This window comes from Sinocyclocheilus rhinocerous, unplaced genomic scaffold (assembly GCF_001515625.1).
Source record: "Sinocyclocheilus rhinocerous isolate Xijiao unplaced genomic scaffold, SAMN03320098_v1.1 scaffold8, whole genome shotgun sequence".
Taxonomy (NCBI): Eukaryota; Metazoa; Chordata; class Actinopteri; order Cypriniformes; family Cyprinidae; genus Sinocyclocheilus; species Sinocyclocheilus rhinocerous.
Window position 1 is genome coordinate 2,808,444 of NW_015666800.1, and position 22,822 is coordinate 2,831,265.

At 37.2% G+C, this 22,822-nt stretch overlaps 3 protein-coding genes across 4 annotated transcripts in view; 2 read left to right on the top strand and 1 right to left on the bottom strand.

Moving 5' to 3' along the window:
* LOC107733173 (tectonin beta-propeller repeat-containing protein 2-like) overlaps positions 1 to 12,896 on the top strand; it is a 17,673-nt gene extending 4,777 nt beyond the window's left edge. The window contains exons 9-21 of one of the 2 annotated variants that reach the window (XM_016544716.1): positions 1,192 to 1,471; positions 1,561 to 2,291; positions 2,893 to 3,076; positions 3,189 to 3,362; positions 4,156 to 4,336; positions 5,797 to 5,938; positions 6,171 to 6,411; positions 6,543 to 6,632; positions 6,770 to 7,003; positions 11,099 to 11,247; positions 12,115 to 12,256; positions 12,407 to 12,556; positions 12,641 to 12,896. In XM_016544716.1, coding sequence (XP_016400202.1) covers positions 1,192 to 1,471; positions 1,561 to 2,291; positions 2,893 to 3,076; positions 3,189 to 3,362; positions 4,156 to 4,336; positions 5,797 to 5,938; positions 6,171 to 6,411; positions 6,543 to 6,632; positions 6,770 to 7,003; positions 11,099 to 11,247; positions 12,115 to 12,256; positions 12,407 to 12,556; positions 12,641 to 12,792 — 2,850 coding nt within the window. In that variant the 3' untranslated portion in view covers positions 12,793 to 12,896. Of the gene's footprint in view, positions 1 to 1,161; positions 1,472 to 1,560; positions 2,292 to 2,892; positions 3,077 to 3,188; positions 3,363 to 4,155; positions 4,337 to 5,796; positions 5,939 to 6,170; positions 6,412 to 6,542; positions 6,633 to 6,769; positions 7,004 to 11,098; positions 11,248 to 12,114; positions 12,257 to 12,406; positions 12,557 to 12,640 lie in introns of both variants that reach the window. The other variant, XM_016544717.1, reaches the window with a different exon arrangement.
* A 2,627-nt stretch (positions 12,897 to 15,523) lies between these two features.
* Positions 15,524 to 16,806, bottom strand: LOC107733101 (ankyrin repeat domain-containing protein 9-like). Its single transcript, XM_016544593.1, has one exon. The coding sequence runs from the start codon at positions 16,562 to 16,564 to the stop codon at positions 15,701 to 15,703; it is 864 nt and encodes a 287-aa protein (XP_016400079.1). The 5' UTR covers positions 16,565 to 16,806; the 3' UTR covers positions 15,524 to 15,700.
* Positions 16,807 to 18,633: 1,827 nt separating this feature from the next.
* LOC107733187 (REST corepressor 1-like) overlaps positions 18,634 to 22,822 on the top strand; it is a 7,606-nt gene continuing 3,417 nt past the window's right edge. Inside the window, exons 1-7 of the mRNA XM_016544734.1 lie at positions 18,634 to 19,401; positions 19,499 to 19,558; positions 20,157 to 20,237; positions 21,214 to 21,266; positions 21,561 to 21,722; positions 21,988 to 22,106; positions 22,287 to 22,362. Of these exons, the coding sequence (XP_016400220.1) occupies positions 19,245 to 19,401; positions 19,499 to 19,558; positions 20,157 to 20,237; positions 21,214 to 21,266; positions 21,561 to 21,722; positions 21,988 to 22,106; positions 22,287 to 22,362 (708 nt within the window). The 5' untranslated portion in view covers positions 18,634 to 19,244. The remainder of the gene's footprint in view (positions 19,402 to 19,498; positions 19,559 to 20,156; positions 20,238 to 21,213; positions 21,267 to 21,560; positions 21,723 to 21,987; positions 22,107 to 22,286; positions 22,363 to 22,822) is intronic.

Here is a 22,822-nt window from a genome sequence, read left to right on the forward strand (position 1 = left end):
CAATCCAAATGTCGGTAACACTTTATAATAACTTTCATTAATAAATCATTAACAAACAAAATAAAATGCTTAACTGATTATTAGTTAATATATTCACATAACTGGAAATATGAGATAATGTGCTTGTTAATGTTTACTAATGAACTTAATAAACATTACCTAATAATTAACGGATCATTATTTAATGTAAATTAAAATGATTACAAATGTCATTAAACTTTCAATTCATATGATCATGCTCTACTTGAAAATCTACAAATGATTTTAACAGAAATTATACAATGATTAAAAGCTTATTTGTTAATGTACTTTTCAATGCTATACAAATGTCATTAAACTTCAGTTAACATATTACCTAATGCTCTTGTTTACATTTACAAATGTTGTGAAAAAAATAGCTTAATTAGTCATTTTAAGCACTTCACAAACTATTTATGTTAATATATTATTCACAGTCCGTAAAGGTCATATGAATTAAAATATGACCATAAAATGATCTGTTAATTATTTGGTAATGTTTAATAAGTTCATTAGTAAACATTAACAAGCACATTATCTCATGTTTCTAGCTATCTGAATATATATATATATATATATATATATATATATATATTGACTAATGATCCGTTAAAGATTATATAATGCTTGTTAATGATTTATTAATAAAAAAGTTATTATAAAGTGTTACCAATTATCTCATTAATGTATCCTTGCTGAATAAAAGTATTACATTCTTTCCAAAAATAAATACATTCCTTAATAAAAAAATAACGTATTGACCCCAAACTTAAGGTAGCTACAACCAGTAGCCCCAAAAATGTCACACTAAAAATTATTGAGTTTTCCTATGAAAATGTTCTAATGTATTTGACAAGTGTCAGCAAACTTCTTTTTTTAAATATTTTGCTTGAAAAGCATTTTTAAGTATTACCTGAGTGCCCACACTCCTTTTGGGGCCACTGTATCTTAGATACATATCTTTCTTATGCTTTCTTCCTCAGTATTAGACCACTCCTACCATTTTACATCTCCTCTTTCCACAGTCCGTAAAGGTCATATGAATTAAAATATGACCATAAAATGATCTGTTAATTATTTGGTAATGTTTAATAAGTTCATTAGTAAACATTAACAAGCACATTATCTCATGTTTCTAGGGAGGTGCATGATGGGGTTGAGGAGTCCGAGGAGGTGCAGGAGGAGCAGCATCCTGAGGAATTCAGTCATTTGGTAGAGGCTCTGGAGGTGGCAGAGGACTCGGAGCAGCAGTGGGCCAGTTTGGGTACAATGGAGTCCCGCAGCAGCTCAGTCACCTCATGGGAGAGTGCGCAGGGCATGTTTACCGCCACGGAGGCCTCCACCTCAGAGCTCTCCTCTAGCCGATACAGCACCATCACCCAAGAAGATTTCCAACAGGAGCTGGTGGTCAAGGCCATCAAGTTGAAGAAGAAAGGCAAGAGAAGACGGCAGGGTAAGAGGATCAGTATCACATGATGTGGTGTGTAAATTTGATTATATTCCATTCACTGATGTTCTCCATACATTCTTGTATAACTGTAGATAGTGGGACCTGTGTCAATGAGCGCAGCAGCTGGTCAGAGAGCATTTTCAGCCAGGACAGTGCAGGCAGTGACGTTCTAAACACGCCCATGAGCGAGCCTCCTTCTGACCACACCAGCCTCCTGTGCAGCAGCCTCGACCTGCACAGTGCCGGCTCACCTGACCAGGGTGGTTCTGTCTGTGGAGAATCCCACAATTCAGATGCCTTTACCATTCAGAGCCCATCAGAGCCCTTACAGAGCGAAGAGCCTCTTCAGGATCCAGTTAACCAAACAGCAGAGACCCTACCGGCTTGCCCTACATCACTGTCACTACAAGACATGGAGTGTCAGGTGTACAGTGAAAACGTGTTTGCAGAAAACGAGCAAATTGCAGCTACGCCTGACGTGGACATGCTGCTGGAATGTACCTTCTCATACATGCAGGCAGCCGATGAGCAGGACATCATGAAGGAATATGTGAAGGAGAACAAAGACACCCTGAAGGATTCAGAGGAAGATTTTAAACAGAGTTTACATGGAGACTTTAATTTGGATTTATCTTATGATCCCATTAGGCCGCTGGGTTACTCCCCGGAACCCGAGCCAACACCATCTAGTGACGAGGAGGACATCTATGCACATGGAGTGCCATCCAGTGCTAGTCTGGGGGACGGACTGAACGCCCTGAGCTTGCAGAGCTCATCTGCTAAGCAGGAGGACGAAGAGACGCAGCTCCTCAAAGCTGACCAGGTTAGAGAGCTAAACAACTAACAGATCAGAGATCTGTATCAGATCAGGAGAAAGTTACTTGTATAATTTATAGAATTGTGTAATATACACTAACTGTCAGAATTTTGGGGTCAGTAAGATTTTTTTTTTAATTTGAAAATTATGTTCACTAAGGCTGCATATATTTTATATATATATATAAACTAAGTAATTTATTCCTGTGATGGTAAAGCTGATTTTTCAGCACCATTACTCCAATCTTCAGTATCACATGATCCTTCAGAAATCATTCTAATATGCAGATTTGGTGCTTAATGAACATTTATTTTTATTATCAATGTTGAAAACAGTTGAGCTAATATTTTTGTGGAAACTGAATTTTGATGAATGGAAGTTCAAAAGAATAGCATTTATTTAAAATAGAAATTTTTGTAACCTTATAAATGTCTTTACTGTCGCTTTTGATCAATTTAGTGCATCCTTGCTGAATAAAAGTATGAATGATCAGCAGTATAATGTTTTTAAAAGTCTTTGTGAGAATCTCACAATAACTGTAAATTTTATTGATGTCATGTGTTCTATGTTTTAATCTCTTTCTGTATGTATTTCTCTTTGTTTGAAGTTGGCTGAAAGTTGGATGGGCTACACTGGGCCTGGCTGTGGCATCCTCAGTCTAGTAGTAACGGACAGGCATATCTGGTGTCTGGACTTTAAAGGAGGCCTTTTCTGTAGTGGTCTTCCTAATGGTAGCTTGAGCTGGCAGAAGTTTGAGGAAAATGTCCATCAGGTGGCGCTGTCCCCATCAGGTAAGGGGCATAGATTTGATTTGTTAATAAATAAGCATACAACTGCTTAAGCAAATATTAGTTATTGGTGTTCTAGACTAAACGTCGTCCTGTTGCTGATGTGTTTGCTTAGGCTCATTGCTGTGGAAGGTGGAGCAGAAGACCATGACTGCTTACGCTTGCGGGAAAGTCACCATCAAGGGGAAGAGACACTGGTACAAAGCCCTGGACGACACAGCATTTGTGGCACTTGGTGATGACACAGCCTGGATCATTCGCTCTAATGGAGACCTGTACATACAGACAGGTGTGGGAGAATAAACACACCATACTGCTCTCACATTACAATGACATATTCTACTCATTGTTTATTTAGCTGGGATAGAAGAAAGTATTTTAAACTTAAAAGCTATTACAAATATCACCGCAGACCACACAGAGAGATGTTATTTCATGATTGGACCACTAGAGAGTGCTGCATGTACTTGAAAATAAGTCATTGTATTTAAGTTAACAGGACAGACAGTTCACCCAAAAATGAAAATTCAGTCATTATTTACTCACCTTGTTGTTCGAAACCCATGACTTTAATTCTCCAATGTAACACAAATGGAGAAGTGCACTAGTTGCTTTTTTCTATGCATTTAGTTCCCATGTGAGCTGATGAGTTTCAAAGATCAAAAGGATGCAATAGCACCATAAAACCATCATTAAAGTGGTCCATATGACTTGAAAAAATTTTATTAACTGACAAAATCTGATTTATACTACAGTGTAAAATTGAATGGAAAAGAGCAGCCAATTGAACTTTGGGCTGGGCTCTGCTTTGGTATGTAATGATGAAGAGCATAATCAACTCTTGCTGGCTGTGCCCGTTACCTTAAAGCTCTGTTAAAGCCTTATCATCCCTTTATGACCCCTTACCAATCCAGTAGAGGTCATTAGCTACAGTACTGTGAACATATTACTAAAATGTTCACTAGTAGCAGTTTCTGGTTTCATTGGGAATTATAACCATGAAAATATGCATAAATCAGCTGAAGGTGTACTGTTGTAGTGTAATCAGCTGATGAATACTGTTGCTCTATGTGTGTCTTCAGGGCTGTGTGTGGACAGGCCATGTGCGCGGTCAGTGAAGGTGGACTGTCCATGCCCCATGACGCAGATAGCAGCACGTGGCAGTGTGGTGTGGGCACTGAGTGAGCAGAGGGGTGTGTTTTACAGAGAGGGTCTCAGCAGCTACTGTGCAGAGGGGGAGCACTGGAAGTATGACACCGTCAGGTATGTTTGTCAGCTTGGTTTTCTCTTAGCTGATAGCAAATTCACTATAGTGAATAAATAAAACAATGGTTCTGGACTGGTTTTTACTTCAGGACATCAAGTTGCCACCAAGTTGCAGTGTCAAAGTTGTGTCCACCTTATTTTGCAAATCGGAAGTATGCTATTTTTTGTAAATATGTGTGCTATGTTGCATTACAAACAATGTTTATAACATAACAAATGTGTTGGTTTAAAGTACATGTATGGTATTTATGTAAAGTGTACATATATTTTCAATAGGTTAGGTATGTTTAAATAAGTTTATATATACAGTTGTGGTCAAAAGTATCTGCAAAATGTTCATTATTTTACAAAAATAAGTGAGATCATACAAAATGCATGTTATTTTTTATTTAGTACTGACCTGAATAAGATATTTCACATAAAAGACGTTTACATATAGTCCACAAGACAAAATAATAGTTGAATTGATAAAAATGACCCCGTATAAACGGTCTCTGATGCTCCAGAAGGAAAAAACGATGCATTAAGATCCAGGGGTGTAAACTTTTGAACAGAATGAAGATGTGTACATTTTTATTATTCTGCCTAAATATCGTTTTCTTTCAATTAGTACTGCCCTTCAGAAGCTACAGAAGATACTTACATGTTTCCCAGAAGACAAAATAACTTACCCTCAATTTACCCCAATTTTCAAATTCAAAAAAGTTTTCCCCTTCAGACTCTTAATGCATTGTGTTTCCTTCTGGAGCATCAGTGAGCGTTTTGAACTTTTTGTAATAGTTGCATGTAAGTCCCTCAGTTGTCCTCAGTTTGAAAAGATGGATCTCAAAATCATACAGTCATTGTTGGAAAGGGTTGAAATATGCAAAAGATGCTGGAAAACCAAAGATTTTGTGAGAGCTGAAGGATTTTTCTGAAGAACAGCTGGCAGTTTAACTGTTCAGGACAAACAAGGGACTCATGAACAACTATCAAAAAACAAAAACAGCTGTGTATCATCCAGGTAACAGCACAGTATTAAGAATCAAGCGTATGTAAACTTTTGAACTTGATCATTTTTATAAATTCAACTATTATTTTCTCTTGTGGACTATATGTAAACATCTTTTGTGTGAAATATCTCATTCAGGCCAGTACTACATTAAAAAAATAACATACATTTTGTATGATCCCTCTTATTTTGGTAAAATAATTTACATTTTGCAGATACTGCAAAGTGTATGTAAAATTGACCACAACTGTATGTGGCAACATAGTCCTGTGAGGAACATTTTGATTTATGAATATTTGATTTATGGCCTGCCAACCCTAACACTGTGCAAGTTATGCTAATGCTAATAAAACATTTTTAAAGGCCTGTTATTGATGTATATTGTGGATAAATGAGAAATTTTTAATGCTAGCTTTTGCTGTAGAAATAAATTTAAGCATTGAGATATGTGTTTGTGTGTCCATAGTGAGAGCCAAGGTCTTGAACCCATCTGTATTGCTCTGGGTGAGAATAACACAGTCTGGGCATTTGATACCAGTGGCAACTTATGGTTCAGAACAGGGGTCACGGCTAAAAATCCCCAGGGTGAAGATGACCACTGGTGGCAGGTACATAAATGTAATATATGCATGCACGATATATCCTCTTCTAGAGCTGGTCAGATTTTCTGCCTGTATGCTGTGTGTTTAACACCTTTTCTGTAGATGAATCAGACATTTTGTGTAAAAATGCTAATTATTCCAAAAGCTCATTGCTTGGAAGATGTTGCTTCCTGGCAGAAATGTTTCAGATTTATCAAAACAATTAACATCTTTTTGTCTGCATTACTTTTTCATTTAGGTGAGCATCACAGACTATGTGGTGTTTGATCAGGGCAGTCTTTTCCAGACTCTGATCCAGGCCACACAGACTGTCGCCACAGCCACCAGAGCTCCAGTTGAGCGGGTTGCTGAACGTCTGCGTGTGGCCTTCCTTTCCCAGCACTCCCAGTGCCAGCCTAGCCTCATCAGTGTCAGCACCAGTGGCGTGTGGATTGCTTCTGGACGCAACGAGTTTCACGTTGCCAAAGGCAGCCTCATCGGTATGACAAACTGAGCATGGGAAACATGGTGGCTTAGAACCAAAATATGCTTTTCTATTGACTGAGGACCTTTTGATTGGTTCTTGTTTGAAAATGTCATTATTTTTATAGTGATGTTCATCTTAATGCAGGGACATTTTGGAAGAGTATTGTACCCAGAGGAACAGCCTCTGCCACAAAATGGGCCTTTGTGTTCTCCTCTGCTGTTCCAGCTAAAGAGGGTATGTAGAAATCCTGTCTTCCTCTTCACATTCACACCCGTGCAGTATCTGTTGTCGTGCAGAAGCAATTAAATATTGCACACAATTAAAAACTGTATATTCAAGCATGTTTGTTCATCTCGCGGATGTCTCCACAGGGAGTTTCCTATGGTTAGGCCAGAGCAGGAAAGACCTGTTCTGTATCTGGGACAAAAACCTCCAGATGCGGCCCTTCACCATACAGTTTCCCCCAGACATAGAGATGGTACAGCTCTCTGCCTGTCGTGACGCTCTGTGGGGTTTAGATCACTATGGCCGTGTCCACATCCGCACTTTATCAGCCAGTTGTTCCACAGGAATGCACTGGACATTACTGGACCTCAGCCAGCTTGGTGAGAGAATTTTCTTTCCATTGACAATAGCTTTATCAGTGGATCACATGCCGGCTAAATTTAAACTCTTGTAATGTGAGAACACCAAAAAAAATGTAGAATGCAGAAAAGAATTCGCATTTGTGACATTGTTTTCAATTAAGCACCCCCCCATTCTCATTACATGTTTTTTGAAATTCCTATTTTTTATTTAAATCATTAGTGGTGAAACTAATATGACCATTACAATTTAAATAATAGATTATTGTTTTTTTTTCCATTGTAGAAATGAGAATGAGATTTTTCTTTACCGTATGAAAGTTTAAATGCTTCTTATGCTCAGCAGGGCTATATTTATTTGATCAAAGATACAGTAACAACAGTAATATTGTGAAACATTATTACAAATTTTATCCTTGCAAAGCTGAATTTTCAGCAGCCATTCAGAGTCTTCAGTGATTATTATTTCACATTATTATTATAATGTTGAAAACCGTTGTGAAGCTTAACATTTTTATGGAAATTGTGATACATTTCAGTGTTCATTGAGTAGAATGTTTAAAAGAACAGAATTTTTTTTTATATGGATTTTTTTAGTAAGAAATGTAATATAAAAGATTTTACTGTCACTTTTGATAAAAAAATTTTTTTTTTACTAATAACTAAAATGATCCTCACAAAAAGGTCTTTGGACATTAGGAGAACTGTCTACTAGAATTGTATTTTTTTTGCATTCACTCACGTATGCATTAGATAGCACTTAATAGTCGTCCTTATGATGATGTGTCTGACACATGATTTAAATAATTTGCTCAAATGTCGCTGCTCCTCAAGGTCTCAAGTGCCATATACGCAGGTCATGTGTGACAGAATGACGCATGTTGGGCATACCTTGCTGAGGACCCTCCCCTGTTTCTGTCCCTAGTTCAGATTACCATGTCTCCTCCTGGCTGTCCACGTGGTCTGCCTCTGACCTACTTATGTCATATTCACATATAACCAGCCCACTCCCACTTCCACTGAAGCTATACTCCTACTAAACCCCTGTAGCTTTCACTTTATTGTCTTCATTTCCATTTCTTGGAATGTTGAGGTTCCAGCAGGTTAAATAGCATGCCATGGTTTTGTGTATCATAACCGCCTGTTGCTAGGGGTGCTGTTTATATTTTTAATTCAAGCAGGTGGTTCTTGCATAACACATGTTTTGTAATGAAGCCGGTAAGCTAACTATCAAAGGTCATGAGAGGAAGATATCAGTCCTTTAGTATTGAATATTGCAGAGATTAGGCTTTAGGAATGCATTAAACACACATTTAATCAGTGAATTTGGTAACAAGACACAAGTTCACAAATCCCAAATGCAGTCAATGCAGCTTTCCATTGAAATGACAATGCAGGCTTATCTAATCTGATTACATCAGACATATTTTAATTACATGGCTTGCACTTCAATGCAGTCAATGGAAGGCGTTTGTTTATTGAGCACAAGTGTGTGTTTTGTGTCTGTGTGTGCGTGTGCGTGTGTTTGTGATGTGACAGGATGGAGACACAAATAGGCAGAGCCATGTGATGGAACAGCTGTAGCCCTGTCCGTCTCGGGTTGTTTTTGTGTGGGCGGCAATGTGAAAGATGAGTCTGGGGCTAGTCCTGGATCTATGAGTATTTTTTGATCGGGTACAGACTAGAAACATGATGTTTTCAGTGTTTTTAGACTCCGGCCTATGGACCACGTTATTGGAGTTCATCTGGTCTAATAAAGCATCTTGAAATACTGGTTCGTCTCTCAAACCTTGGTCTGTGTTAAATGTCTTGTGGCATTTGTTCTCATTGAGTTGTCTCGTTTCAGGTAAACTTTTAAAATGCTACAGCAGAAACACACTAATGGTTTAGAAAAAGGCCATCCGGTGAACCGCTTCATCTTGTTCTGTTGGTAATTAATCAGCAGTGTGTAAAGAGCTCTTGCGGCCAAAGGCCACGGGTGTGACGACATCTAAGCAATCTATTGTTTTCATTCATTGTGTTCATCAGGCACTCACAATGTATTTTTTTTTGCATTGATTTGGTAGATAGGTGTGTTTCGTACTAACTCAGTGAAAGAATGTGAAACAGCACATCAATCGTAGATTTCAAGTTTTTCTGTTTTGCATTGAGTGAGAGTTATATTTAAACAGCTACATCTGAAAAAGGAATTAATTTAATTTATATAAAAGTATTGAACTAGGTGGGAAAAAAAGTATGTTAGACATTTTCTAATAATTTTTGTTTTTAGCTATTATTTGTTTGAAAACCAGAAAGTGTCCCAATACTTTTATCTTAATTTTTATCTTAACAGTACTGTATATATATTTATATATACGGTACCATTCAAAAGTTTGGGGTCGGTAAGATTTTTGAAAGATTTCTCTTATGATTGCTAAGGCTGCATTTATTTGACCAAAAATACAGTAAAAACTGTAATATTGAGAAATATTATTACAATTTAAATTAAGCGTCTTCTATTTTAATATATTTTTAAATGTAATTTATTCCTGTGATGGCAAAGCTGGATTTTCAGCAGTCATTACTCCAGTCTTCAGTGTCACATGATCCTTCAGAAATCATTCTAATATGCTGACTTAGTGCTTAGGAAACATTTCTTATTATTATTATCAGTGTTGAAAATGTTTGTAGTGTTGTTTTTTTTTTGTAGAAACTTTTTTTTTCAGAACAGCATTTATTTAAAATATGTTTTTTATAAAATTATAAATGTTTTACTGTGACTTTTGATCAGTTTAATGCATCCTTGCTGAATAAAAGTATTTCTTTCATAAAAAAATAAAACCTCTTACTGACCTCAAACTTTTGTGCTGTAGTGTAAATATTAAATAGTGTTTTGATCATTTATATTGCTCAGTAGATATGTAATCACACTGCGAAATGAACACTGTCATGGAAAGTGTGACAGACGATATGAGCTGTAAAAGGAGAGAATGTGTGCTAGTGTATCACATGTTATGTTAAGATTTGCTATCTAAGTCCTCAACAAAACCCTCATTACGTGCCGTGACGTATAAATGTCATTTCAAGGTTTCCCTATCATATCATAGTGTACAGACCAGACCTCTGTACAGTTCTAGAGTCCCCCAGTCTCTTAAAGAGTCTGGAAAAATGGCCCTGGATGTCCATGACATATACATTAGTGAAATGGTGCTAGATATGATGTATGCTGTAGACTCAGACACCCTGCACAAGGTCACAGTCCATTTTATCAGTCACCATCAGATGGATTGTGACTGCAGAATATTTCCAGGTACAGTGAGTTATTTAAGGAATTTCAACACGTTTAAAGTCTATTAAAATGTAGTCTCAGCCTCAGACGTCACGCCCACAGACCGCTGGCTGAACGTCTGATGCATACGGCACACAAAATTGGAAACACTTCGGGAGTTTCGAAGTCGTCATTGGATTGGTTGAATTATACAGGATTTCCGGGAGACGTGTGTGTTGTGTTCTTTAACGTTCCGCCTGGAAACAAATATGCCGTGACGCCAAACCCCCTCATGTTAGAAGAAAGCCGTCGTGTTTACAACTGTGACAATGAGCGCTTATCAGGGTCAACTAAATGCTGGATTTTCAAAAGCATGTGAAATATTTACAGTTCGCGGCATAGAATCTTTAAAATACGTCCAAGAGTTTTACACACCAGTGTGTTATTGTGGAGACATTTCCACACCCCTAAACATGACGCGGCACAAAACAAAACATGATTGGTTGCTTTATCTGTCAGTCATATGGCCTCTTGGGCAGTCCTTGCCATTCAAAGCGGCAAAGGTTCCCAGACCTTCTGCCGTCAGTCTGAACTCTGAAGGTCTGGCTACGTGGGACTAATTAAAATGAACCTTTCAAAACTTCTGTGTGTAACTCATCTGATGTTGTTTACAGCAATAAATATGACCAATCATATGGTATATTGATCAAAGGTGTGCTATTTTTTTAAGTGATACAAGTTTTAGTTGATGAAAAAAATCCCTGAGTCTTACATTAATGGGATGTTCATTCTCTGAACCTCATATTTCACTGGAATATCATGGTGACATGGGAAATCTCTCTTTTGCTCTCTCTGTTCCTTCCTCACAGGACACGTGAAGTTTCTCAGTTTGTCTTGTGGCAGTCAAAATATTTGGGCATGTGATCGTAATGGAATGGTGTATTTTCGGGTTGGAACTCAACCTTTGAACCCTAGCATGATGCTCCCTGCCTGGATCTGCATCGAACCTCCCGAACAGGTAAACAAGCATTTGACATGACTGTACTGACTGCAAAATCCTAACTGTAATGCAGTTTCAGCTCATACAACCATTTTAAAAACTCAAATGTTCAAAAGTTTGGGGTCAGTAAGATTTATTTTAATGAAATTAATACTTCTATCCAGCAAAGATACATTACATTGATCAAAAGTGACAGTAAATACATTTTTGTAACAAAAAGATTTCGGTTTTTAAAAGGAATGCTGTTCTTTTGGACTTTATACGCATCAGTGAATTTAACAAATCAATCAAAACGTATTAGGGTTTCCACAAAACTTTTAAGCAGCCCAACTGTTTTCAACATTGATATTCAGGAATGTTTCTTGAGCAGCAAATCAGCGTATTAGAATGATTTCTGAAGGATCATGTGACACTGAAGACTGGAGAAACAGCTGCTTTGCCATCACAGGAATAACTTATATTTGAAAATATATTAAAATAGAAAACAGTTATTTTAAATTGCAATAATATTTCACAGTATTACTGTTTTTACTATATTTTTGATCAAATAAATGGCTTGGCGAGCACAAGAGAGACCTTATAAAAACTTACTGACTCCAAACCTTTGAACTGTTGTCAAACCATTATTATAATTTATGTGAAATTAGTATCAAATTTGATGTCTTTAAATTCTTTAAAAAAAAAATTCAAATCAGTCACATTTGTTTACAACTGACCAGCTGAATACTGATTCCATACTGAAAATTCTAGTTTACAGTAACCATTATTTTTGATGAACCGTTACTATCATGACCAGTGAGGGATAAATTTGGCCCTTGGAAAACACCATGTGATTATTTCACCAGCCTTATACACTTCTCTTATTCTCATGTGTTCTTTGAGCAGCCTGCTGGCCTTCATCTGGTGAAAATTCAGACTAGTCCTAATGACCGCATGCTGTGGGCGCTGGACAACAGAGGCAATGTGCATGTGCGCGTCGGCATCACTGAGGAGATGCCTGTTGGAACTGCCTGGGAGCACATTCCTGGTATACCTTCATTACATAATCTCATTCGCTGTTTTTATTATTCTTGTATTCAGACTTTATTATTCCTCAAGTCATTTTCATAGATTTTTAATTAGAGCAGGAACTTGTTTGACTGGTTGTTGGTTCAAGTATTTTTTTTCCAAACTGTAGGACTACAGGCAAGGCAACTGGTTCTAAGTATGAGGACCGCTTGGGTTCGCCTTTCTAATGGTGAAGTGGCACGTCGATACGGCATTACAGAGAGGAACCCAGCTGGAGACTACTGGAAGAAGATCCCAGGACTGGTCAGCTGGCTTGCAGGTGAGTGTTTAGAATCGGTTAATGATGAAATGAACATCTGCATACATAAATGATAAAAACTGACCAAGTAGCTGTTTTTTGCAGTGACCCCGATGGATGAACTGTGGGCGGTTGCTCCTACTGGTGCTCTCAACCAGCGCCTTACCAAGACTCTACAAAACAATAGGAGCAAAAACCATGGCAACGTGGGTTCTCTGAGTGGAGAGGAGCTGGAGGAAGAGTGGGAGGTGATTTAGATGCCACAAATTGTGTCAAATCATCCCAGAATCACTGTTCTGTGAAATTTCTTTCTAGGCACTTTACTTATTTCTTCTTAAAGGAGTAGTTCACCTAAAAAAAATGAAAATTCTGTCATTTACTCACCCTTATATGTTGCTCAAATTCTTATGAGTATATTACGCTCTATTGAAATTGAAATAATACACTCTATTGGGGGTGTGTTTTTTTAATTCCTTGTGCACCTTATGACCTGAAATTGTTTCCCCATTTTGTTTTATCCAGCACATTATTTATTAAGTTTTAATATCTACATGCATGGTTAGATCAGTTATTATTATTATTTTTTAACTCATATTGATTTAAGAAGGAGGTTCCGTTTATACATTATCATTCAAAAGTTTGGGTTCAGTAAGATTTTTATTTTATTTTATAAGATATTAATACTTTTGAGCAAGGATGCATTGAAGTGATCAAAGGTGACAGTAAAGACATTTATAATGTTACAAAAGATTCCGATTTCAAATATTTATTTTTCTTTTAACTTTCTATTCATCATAGTTTCCACAAAAATATTAAGCAGCACAATTGTTTTCAACATTGATAATAAAAAGAAATGTTTATTGAGCAAGCATATCAGCATATTAGAATGATTGCTGAAGGATCATGCGACACTAAACTAAAGGCTGCAGTAATGGCTGCAAATTCAGCTTTGCCATCACAGGAATAAATTACATTTTAAAATATAAAAAAAAAAAATAGCAAACAGTTATTTTAAATTGTAAGAATATTTCCGAATATTACTGTTTTACTGTGTTTTTGATCAAATAAATGCAGCCTTGTTGAGCGTAAAAGACCTTTGAATGGTAGTGTATCCTAATGCACTTTGCTCACAACATAGGGAAATGTTTAGTGTGAATCTGTTTATAGCTAGTCTAATGCTTTAGAGGGATAGATTATGTAAATGATCTCTTATTTGACCAAACACATTTTATTATCATTATAGGTACAAGAAATATATGCTACAATATAGTTCAGACTAATAAACATGAGTGCATTTGGAAAGGTAGGGTGTTTATATATATATATATATATCTGATTGTCATATGAAAGGGAACTAGGCATAAGTTTGCTTTAGTTGAAGAAGGGATTCAGCTTTATCTGTAAATACACTTGTACCTTGTTAAATACTTGACAGGAGTACAATCATGGTAGAATTTGTCACATATCTGTGAGTCGTATAGAGAGCATGGTCTCTGACTTGCCTCTTGTCTACACCAGCGACGTGTTGCAGTTTAATGTGAGATATTTTAAAAGGGCGGTTTGACTTTTAACTACTAAAACAGAAAAAAAAAACTATTTGAACTTATTACTTGATAGAGGTTGATAGAATCTATCATAGTCTGTTATGGAAAAATACTGTATATTAATGCTGGACGAGCATTCTTCATATACGTCCATATAAAGAACACATCTTGATGAGTAATCTATCATAGATAACTAAATATGAATTCAGTGCTAGGTCTGACTGATGTATCATTTCCTCTCCTCTCTCTTTAGTGTCTGACTGTGAAGTGTTTGTTATTCTTCCTTTTTTGAGATTTTTACACCTCAGTAAGGCTTCATATGCAGATAGATTGAAATTACCATGTAAGCATTGCTGCAAGTTGTTTTAGCTATTGTTACATTTGCCATTGTTTTGGCCTGTTCTGCCCTACTAGTTTCCGTTTTGCACTTAGACCATATTGTAAATCAGATTAAGTGATAAATGTGGTACACTGGGCATGTAATGCTAAGCCAGTGGGGTTTAAGTGGTGATGCAGCTAAATATGAACTCACATATTAAACTATGACTTAACCTCTGCAATCTTTACTCCATGCTTAGTCATGACAAACTTCCAAATAAAATGTTTACAGAAAGTGTCGCTGCATTTTGGGGTCTATTTGCAACAATGTGATATTATGGATGATGTACACTACCAAATGTTCGGATGCACTTGAATTTACACTACCGTTCAAAAGTTCTTATGATTTTTTAAAAAGAAATTAATACTTTTATTCAAAAGTGACAGTAAAGTCATTTATGTTATAAAAGATTTATATTTCAAATAAATGCTGTTATTTCATTTAAGAATCCTGAAAAAAATGCACCATGGTATCAGTTTTCACAAAAATATTAAGCAGCACAACTGAAAGAACAGTTATTTTAAAATTGTAATAATATTTCACAATATTACTATCTTACTGTAGTGTTAATCAAATAGTAGTGTATGTTTATCATGATCTTCAGCTCAAATGCTTAATGTTTATGCTTAAATGCTTGAAATCAAAATATAAAGGCAAATGCTTTGCAACTAGTGTTTTTTTTAATGGATGAATTAAACCAAATAGTAAAAAAAAAAGGGCCAACAAGTTCCCAGCATACATGGGAACTCCTTTGTCTTTAAAAAGGATTGCATGATGGACCTCATGAAGCTCTTTGAAACTCAGAAGCTCAAATATGATAGTTTTGACTTGCTTAACATGTTTAGCTTTTTGCTTAATCGTACTTACTGCAAATACTTTAATTAGTGTTATTAATTAGTTCATTCTAAAATGGAGAAAATAGTACTATTAAAGATGAGCATGTATGTTCAGACTTTTCACTGGTAGTGTTCACATTGAAGACAGAGAGGATGTCTTGTGATTTTTTGATTCATAAGACAAAAGATGCACCTTGAATGAACTGAATCTGAAATATTAAGCTCCAAGGCAACAAATGCAAAAAATATATATATTTGAATAATTTTACAGTGTCTTTCACAATGTGACTATAAGACATCAAACTATTCACATATTTACAGAGCTTTGCACATATAATCACACCTGAATATTTCAAGAAACAATTGAGTCAGACAATGTACTTTATTACATTTCCAGTTGTGCACATTAGGCTTGTTCCAGTCTGAAGTCCAGGGGTTTCAGGAAGTCCGGCAGTGAGTCCAGCTGGTCTGTGGGAATGGACTGGCTGAGCTTCTGCATGGCCTGAACGAACAGTGAAGGGGGTGATGTTCCTGAAAGCCACTGGAAGGCCTGCTCTCCTATGAGCGCCCTCCACACATCGGCATTGTCCTGCAACTGTCTCTTCATCTGGAAGCGAAATGTGGGCATGAATAAAATGAGGTAGCCGAGGCAGATGCGCTTCGTCCGCATGTCAAAGTCACTCTGGCAGATCTGGCTGAGTAAACAGTCCAGGGGGGTGTTCCCTGTCAGGTCCGTTGCGTAAGGACACGCGCCATGACCCAGCAACAGTATCAAGCACTCGGGACGCACCAGATCACACGCGAGATGCAGCGCGGTCTTGCTGCCGTCTGTGTGGTCGCATCCCTGACGGTTCAGGTAGCTCCTTCTCTCGCAGTCTGTAAAGTCTTTAATGGTGGCCATGATCATTTTCAGGATGTTGATGCGGTTGTAGCGAACGGCTATGGCCAGGTGCGGTGTGGTGGATGCCTGGCAGCAGCAGACACTTCTGCTGGGCATCTCCAGTGCGCGGGTGGAGAACCTGTTGAGTAAATAACGCGCGTACTGCTGGTGATCATGTACCAGCGCGTACAGAAACGCCTCCGACGGGGAGTACGCGCATGCCTGTCCGTCATCTTCCCAATGAAACACCTCGATTGTCCGCATGTCCTCCAGGACCCACACCGGCAACAGGTCCCGTACAGCCTGATAAAATGCAAATGAGTTTTTTTGGCATTGTTTAGGGGATTTATAATCCGCGCGGCTCTCGTACATCCCCAGATACAAAGGCATTGTGAGTTCCGCTGTTATATCAAACGTTTTTGGGGGGCTGTTTGGATTTAAAATTACGATTTAACGGCTTTTACCTGGATATTCAGTGCAGCCAGAGCTGATACTGAAACATGTGTGAGAATATAAATATGTAACCCAGGAGGCCAGGTGGAATAATAAATAAAAAAAATAAGGCTGTATTTCGTACGATAATTCTAAAACCGTTCACCCGCCTTCAAACCCCACTACAAACTCAGCCGAGAGTTTATATATGCTGGGCAGGTTTGCGCATATCGCTGCGCTCTTTGCCATTGGACGCTAGCGCACGTCACCAGGGTACAAAGTGCCTCCAGCTTTTCCTTATTAGTTTAGAACGCGTGTGTGCGTATGTTTGGGCGCTATCGAGTGACCCTCGCGCATTCAGTACATTCAGCGCGAGTCTTGTTACATAATATTTCACAGACCGAGCCATGCGCTCTTTGCACGGGGTGATCTACCTGAACTGTTTATCATGGCATCCTGAAAAAGTTTATAATTATGGGTGAACGATTAAGTGTTTCCTTGAGGTTATATTAATTGTATATATGCACAATTAAGATTTTTTTTTTGAAGTTGAGATTTTTCTTTTGAAGAAGTGAAGGGTAAAGTATGTAGAAGTAAAAATGAATATAACTGGTCGATAATCTGGTTTACGACTCCAGACGCTATGGGAAATGTTGAAATGAACTGCAGTAGTCAAGTGAAACTTCATTAAGGAGGATGACTAAGATGTGTTGAGGAACACGTCCGCCATCTAGCGGATAAGTATTATGATTGCTTTAAAAAAACAAAGAAAAACAAAGATAGTTTATCATTTAATAATTTCTCATGATTTACATTGAACCATCGCTACTTTTTTATTATTATTTAAAACAAACAGTTTCTGCAAATCCTGGACACTTAAATCGGTTTAAAAATATTATCAGTTTTTCTCTAATTATGTTCAGGGGATCAGATGAATCGTAATCAGATGTAATAACATGTAATTACAGCCTGTGTAGCAATTCTGAATAGACATATTACTGCAAAAAATAATAAAAAATACTGTTTGGATTTGACAGGTGCTTGGATTTAATTATTCAGAATATTGTTAAATACATTTTACACTACAGATTCATTTGCAGCTGTGTGCTATATTTAAGCTGTTCATCCCACCAGAGTTCAGGATCTCAGTAGGATCTCGCTAAATCTGTAATAAAAACAATTATTTATTTTGAGATGCCACCATGAAACACAATGTAGACTTGGCATGACAAAAAATATATATTTTAGGAGTACTTCCAGAACAATGAGACAAAGATTGTGCAGTGCTACAGGCACAGATGTCCTGATGACTAGTTTTTGGACAGATGCACCTCGAATTACATGAGACTACAATGATACAGAAGGCATATGAGCATCACATTAAATAACATTTATTCCTTCTAAATTCTGATCTAAATCTAATAACTAATATTTTAATTTTTAGTAAGTAATCCAATATTGACTATTATATTTTAGTTTTACTATTAACTTTTCTTTAGACACTGGAAATGTATTTACAAGTAACTATTCAAATACTTACTGGACTCTTTTGCAGTTTTCCTATTATCAATATATACTAGTCTGAAGAGACAATAAGCCTCTTTTTTTAGACAATTGTGCATTCCATTTGTTACTATTATCATTTTAGTCTTAAGATTTTCTAGATTTTATTTTAAAGATTTGGTGTCTCATAAATATGTAGTATGTAATTACTAGATACTAACATGTCAATGGACAAAAATGCTGCCATGTCTTGAACATTGTAATGAATGTAGAAAGTAAGTGATATCATTTTTATTTTTTTACTTTTTGAGCACACCTGACACTTGAGGGTTTCTTGTCCAAAAGCAGATTAAAGGACTAAAATTAAAATAGTTCAACTAGAAGTTAAAATAAATACTATTTTAGTTTTATTACATGACTGTCCTAACCATGACCTATAAACACATTTAAGTGCAAGCCACACATGTTCTAATTTGATAACTCTCCCACTTTGACTTTTGAGTTTTATGAAGCAGTGCGGTGGGTAATGGAGTGCAGCAAAACAGCATCAAGAATATCAGATTTGAGGGGGATCTTCCACTATTTGCTATAGTGGGAGATCATGGTTACTAATGCATTGATGCTTTTCACTAAACCAGTCCACAAGTACGGAGTGCCAGCTGATGCAACTGCGTATTGCCTAGAGTTTTTCATGCACATTGATGTTTGCTAGACAAACACTGCTTCGACGCTTGGTCTGGAGAAAATAAATAGCTTGTTTTTTGTATGCATAAGAAGTTTGAATTTCTGCCTTGAAGAGGAACTGACGTTAGCTAAAGCAGGTCAATCAGAGAGAGAGAGAGAGAGCGAGAGAGCTAACGCTAGATCAGCCGCACTGCTAGCACTGCAGCCGTATGTGCTTTTATCTGCCTCCAAAGCTAAACTTAACTTATTAACACGACTGGGGGAAATATTATGCATTCGATGCACCTTTTTAATTGTTCGTAACTCTGTATTGCCAGTTGGGGGAGTTTGCATCAGTGCAGGACGGTGTGTTATTTGTTTCAGATCAGAGCAGTTGAGCGGAGTTAGCTTAGCTATAGCGAGCAGCCAGCGAGCCCAAGTTCTTTCAAGCACCTTTGCGTTCGCTGTCAATATGCCTGCGATGTTAGAGAAGGGCACCGCTGAGATATCGGGTAAAAGAAGGGGTAGAAACTCTGTGAATAATCCGATCAAAAGTTTTACTTCAAATGGGAACAGCAACAATTCATGGGAGGAAGGAAGTTCGGGTTCCTCAAGTGATGACGAGCATGGTAAGTCATGGTGGTAGCCTCGGTCGCTCCTCACAAGTTCATACACTTTTGATGAATGTAATCAGTTCATATTATTTGTTCTTTTGTCACTCACAAGGTGCAGGAGGGATGCGAGTTGGACCGCAGTATCAGGCAGTTGTTCCCGATTATGATACCGGTTTGTGGATTTTGAGTGTTGGAAGGTTCATTGACAACACAGGGTGGATTGCGTAATAGCCTCAAACACTGTCCGGAACAGTTTGTTCGTTCAGTGCACTTCATGTTCAGCAAGAATAGAATTTTCATTTTTTGTCTCGCTGGTAACCTACATTAAAAGTGGTCTGTTGTAGTTATGAAAAAGATGCTAAAACAAACAAACAAAAAATGAAATAAACTTTAGGTGGTTGACTATTGTTTGAAACTTGAGGTGATGATAATGAGCACCTGATGTGTCAATCATTGACTGTATATTTGTTAAGAGAACAGCATTCATCAGGCATATTTTTTAAAATAAATCTTCATTCTGATTTGATTTATTTAGTTTACTAAACTACAATTACATTGGACAATTGTACAATTACAACCAGGAATTACATGTCCTTTTTACCTAAATATCAAAAGATTTGGTTTCTTGGATTTATTAAAATCTTTGTAGAAAAAGGCTACAAAGGCTTCTTTGAGTAAAAAAAAAAACTCAAAAGTTATTAGTAGTAACAATAATTTGAAAGATGGATGCTTCTTGTTTAATCTGCTAATCTCTCTCTCTCTCTCATCAGAGGTAGCAAAGGCAAGCCAAGAGAGAGATAATCTGGGAATGCTGGTGTGGTTTCCAAATCCAAGTATACCAGAGCCCAAATGTGAGTCATTTATGAGGATGTTAATTGGCTGTATAAATATGACAACAGTTAAAGGGTTAGTTCACCCAAAAATGAAAATTAGGCTGCGTTTTACTCACCCCCGAGGCCTCCTAGGTGTATATGACTTTCTTCTTTCAGACGAATCCAGTCGGAGTTATATAAAAAATTGTCTTTGATCTTTCAAGCTGTTTGCGCAAAGCCGACCTCATACGTCATTCCCCCGGAACTACTTCTGTTTACAACAGTGAGCGCAAGCTAGATTCAAGTGATTATTACGTTTTTAAATTAAATATTGGCATTCTTTCTCATTTTTTATCATGTCACCCAGTGGTATTCTAATACTTAAATTTAAAGCTGAAGCGTGTAATTTTTTGATGATAAAATACTTTCTACTCTCCCAGCATAATACAGAGAACCATTTGTAGTGTGATCCCCCCCCCCCAAAAATTGATCCGTTTGAGTGTGCAGATTAGCCCGAAATGGCATAATTTGAGTCTAGCGCTGAAATGTTTGTCCAACCAATGGAAGACAAGAGGCTTGTGCAGATGCAGCCAATGAATATTCAAACAGATTGTGTTTATAATGGAGCACTTGCTGCCTATTACTGTATAATACTTTTTGTTTTGTATTAAGTTTTCGAATGTGAGATACACATCAATTCTACAATTTGCATAGAATATTAGTAGTTTGATAGTATGCTATTCCAAATAGTCATTGTTTTTTCAGTTCTGTTTGGTGCCTCTTGTGGGACAGGATTTAAAGACTTCATGTTTAAATGTTGGCTTGAATCAAGCATTCAAAAGCATTGAGAAGGCTATAATATAGGAGGAAATAATTTTGTTGTATTAGATATGTCATTCAATCTATGAAGAAATGTATTTTATGTGTGAAATAATTGTTTATATTTCAAGGGTTTTTAGTTTTAGATTTTTTGAGTTATATTCTGATGATTGTTTTTTTTTTCTTGTTGTTGCAGTGGATGAGTATATTGCAATAGCCAAAGAAAAACATGGGTACAATATGGAGCAGGTAAAATGGTTATGTTTGAAATCTATGCTTGTTTTTTTGCAGTGAAAATTATGAACTTGAAAGTTTTACTTTTTTCTAAAGGAAACAATATATTTTGTAGACACTAAGCACAATCAGAGATTTTCAATATTCTTTTTATGTAACCTGTTGTAACTCACAAGATAAGGTAGACTATTCTTTACTGCATTAGTTGAATGTTTCCTGTAGTTACAGTTTTAGAGTGTCAAACATAAGTCGTCTTTTAAAGTCTTTTTTTCATTCAAGTCTCATGACGTGGCTTTTTGTATTTAACAGGCATTGGGCATGCTGTTTTGGCACAAACACAACATTGAAAAATCTTTGGCAGATCTCCCCAACTTCACCCCTTTTCCAGATGAGTGGACAGTTGAAGACAAGGTGCTGTTTGAACAGGGTTTCAGCTTTCATGGAAAGACGTTTCACCGCATCCAGCAGATGGTAAGTGAGATGGCTGAACCCACTCTCACTATTAAAATAAAACATGCACTTGAGAGAAGCAGCATCTTCCCGTATTGAAGTGACAACCAATCATAAGGTGCCTCAGAAATTCAGCTCATTAATGGACAGTCACTGGTGCATATGAAGACCAAATGGGTTCTGTAAAGTCCTAAATTTGAACACTTTGACTAAATTACAACTGAATCTGTGTCAGCTTTGATCATGAATAATTTCCATCACAAACAAGTTTTTTTTTTTGTTCCAGCTTCCAGACAAGTCAATTGCAAGCCTGGTTAGATTCTATTACTCGTGGAAGAAAACGCGCAGCAAAACGAGTGTGATGGACCGCCATGCGCGCAAACAGAAGAGAGACAGAGAGGAGAGGTCAGCTATGGCATGAAGATATTAATAGGATGTTTGCTATCTCCTTTTGTGTTTTCTTTGGTTTTAAAAGTCTTGGTCAAAGATGAGTTGTGCTGTCATGGAATGCTAGCATGATTTATTTTTAGAATATGTTGAAAAGGAAATGTCATATTTGAAACTTTTAATCCTTTTTTCATGTAGTGATGATGGAGAAGAAAATAGTTGCATCTCTCCAGGGGATGCTGAATTTGAGCCAAATAAGGATGAGAAGAAAGAGGTAATATAAACGGACATATTTTTCTGCACATTATTACTCCCAACTTTTTAGTTTTACATTAACATAATTATTAGAGCCCGACCGATATTTCGTTTTGCCGACATTATCGGCCGATATGAGCCTGTATCGGCGAATATGCCGCTGATATGAACATTTTTTTTACAGAACATATAATGCAGATAAAATGCTTGAAATGGTGTAATTACTTAGTTTGTCCAGCAGAGCGCGCTCCATTGTTTGCTTCTGGCGACCTGGATGAAACGCTTTAAAGCTTAAATCTATGGAAAACCATTGAAACTTTGAACGGCCCTATCTCCGTAATGGCGCGGCGAATCCGCACCAAATTCGGGGGACTCTTCAGCTCGAGGAACCCTCTCGAACGCGAATCGAGTGTACGTCTCAAGGCCCTCTTTCGAATGAGACCACCCCCGCGTGGATAGCCCCCGGGGGTCGGGAGTTA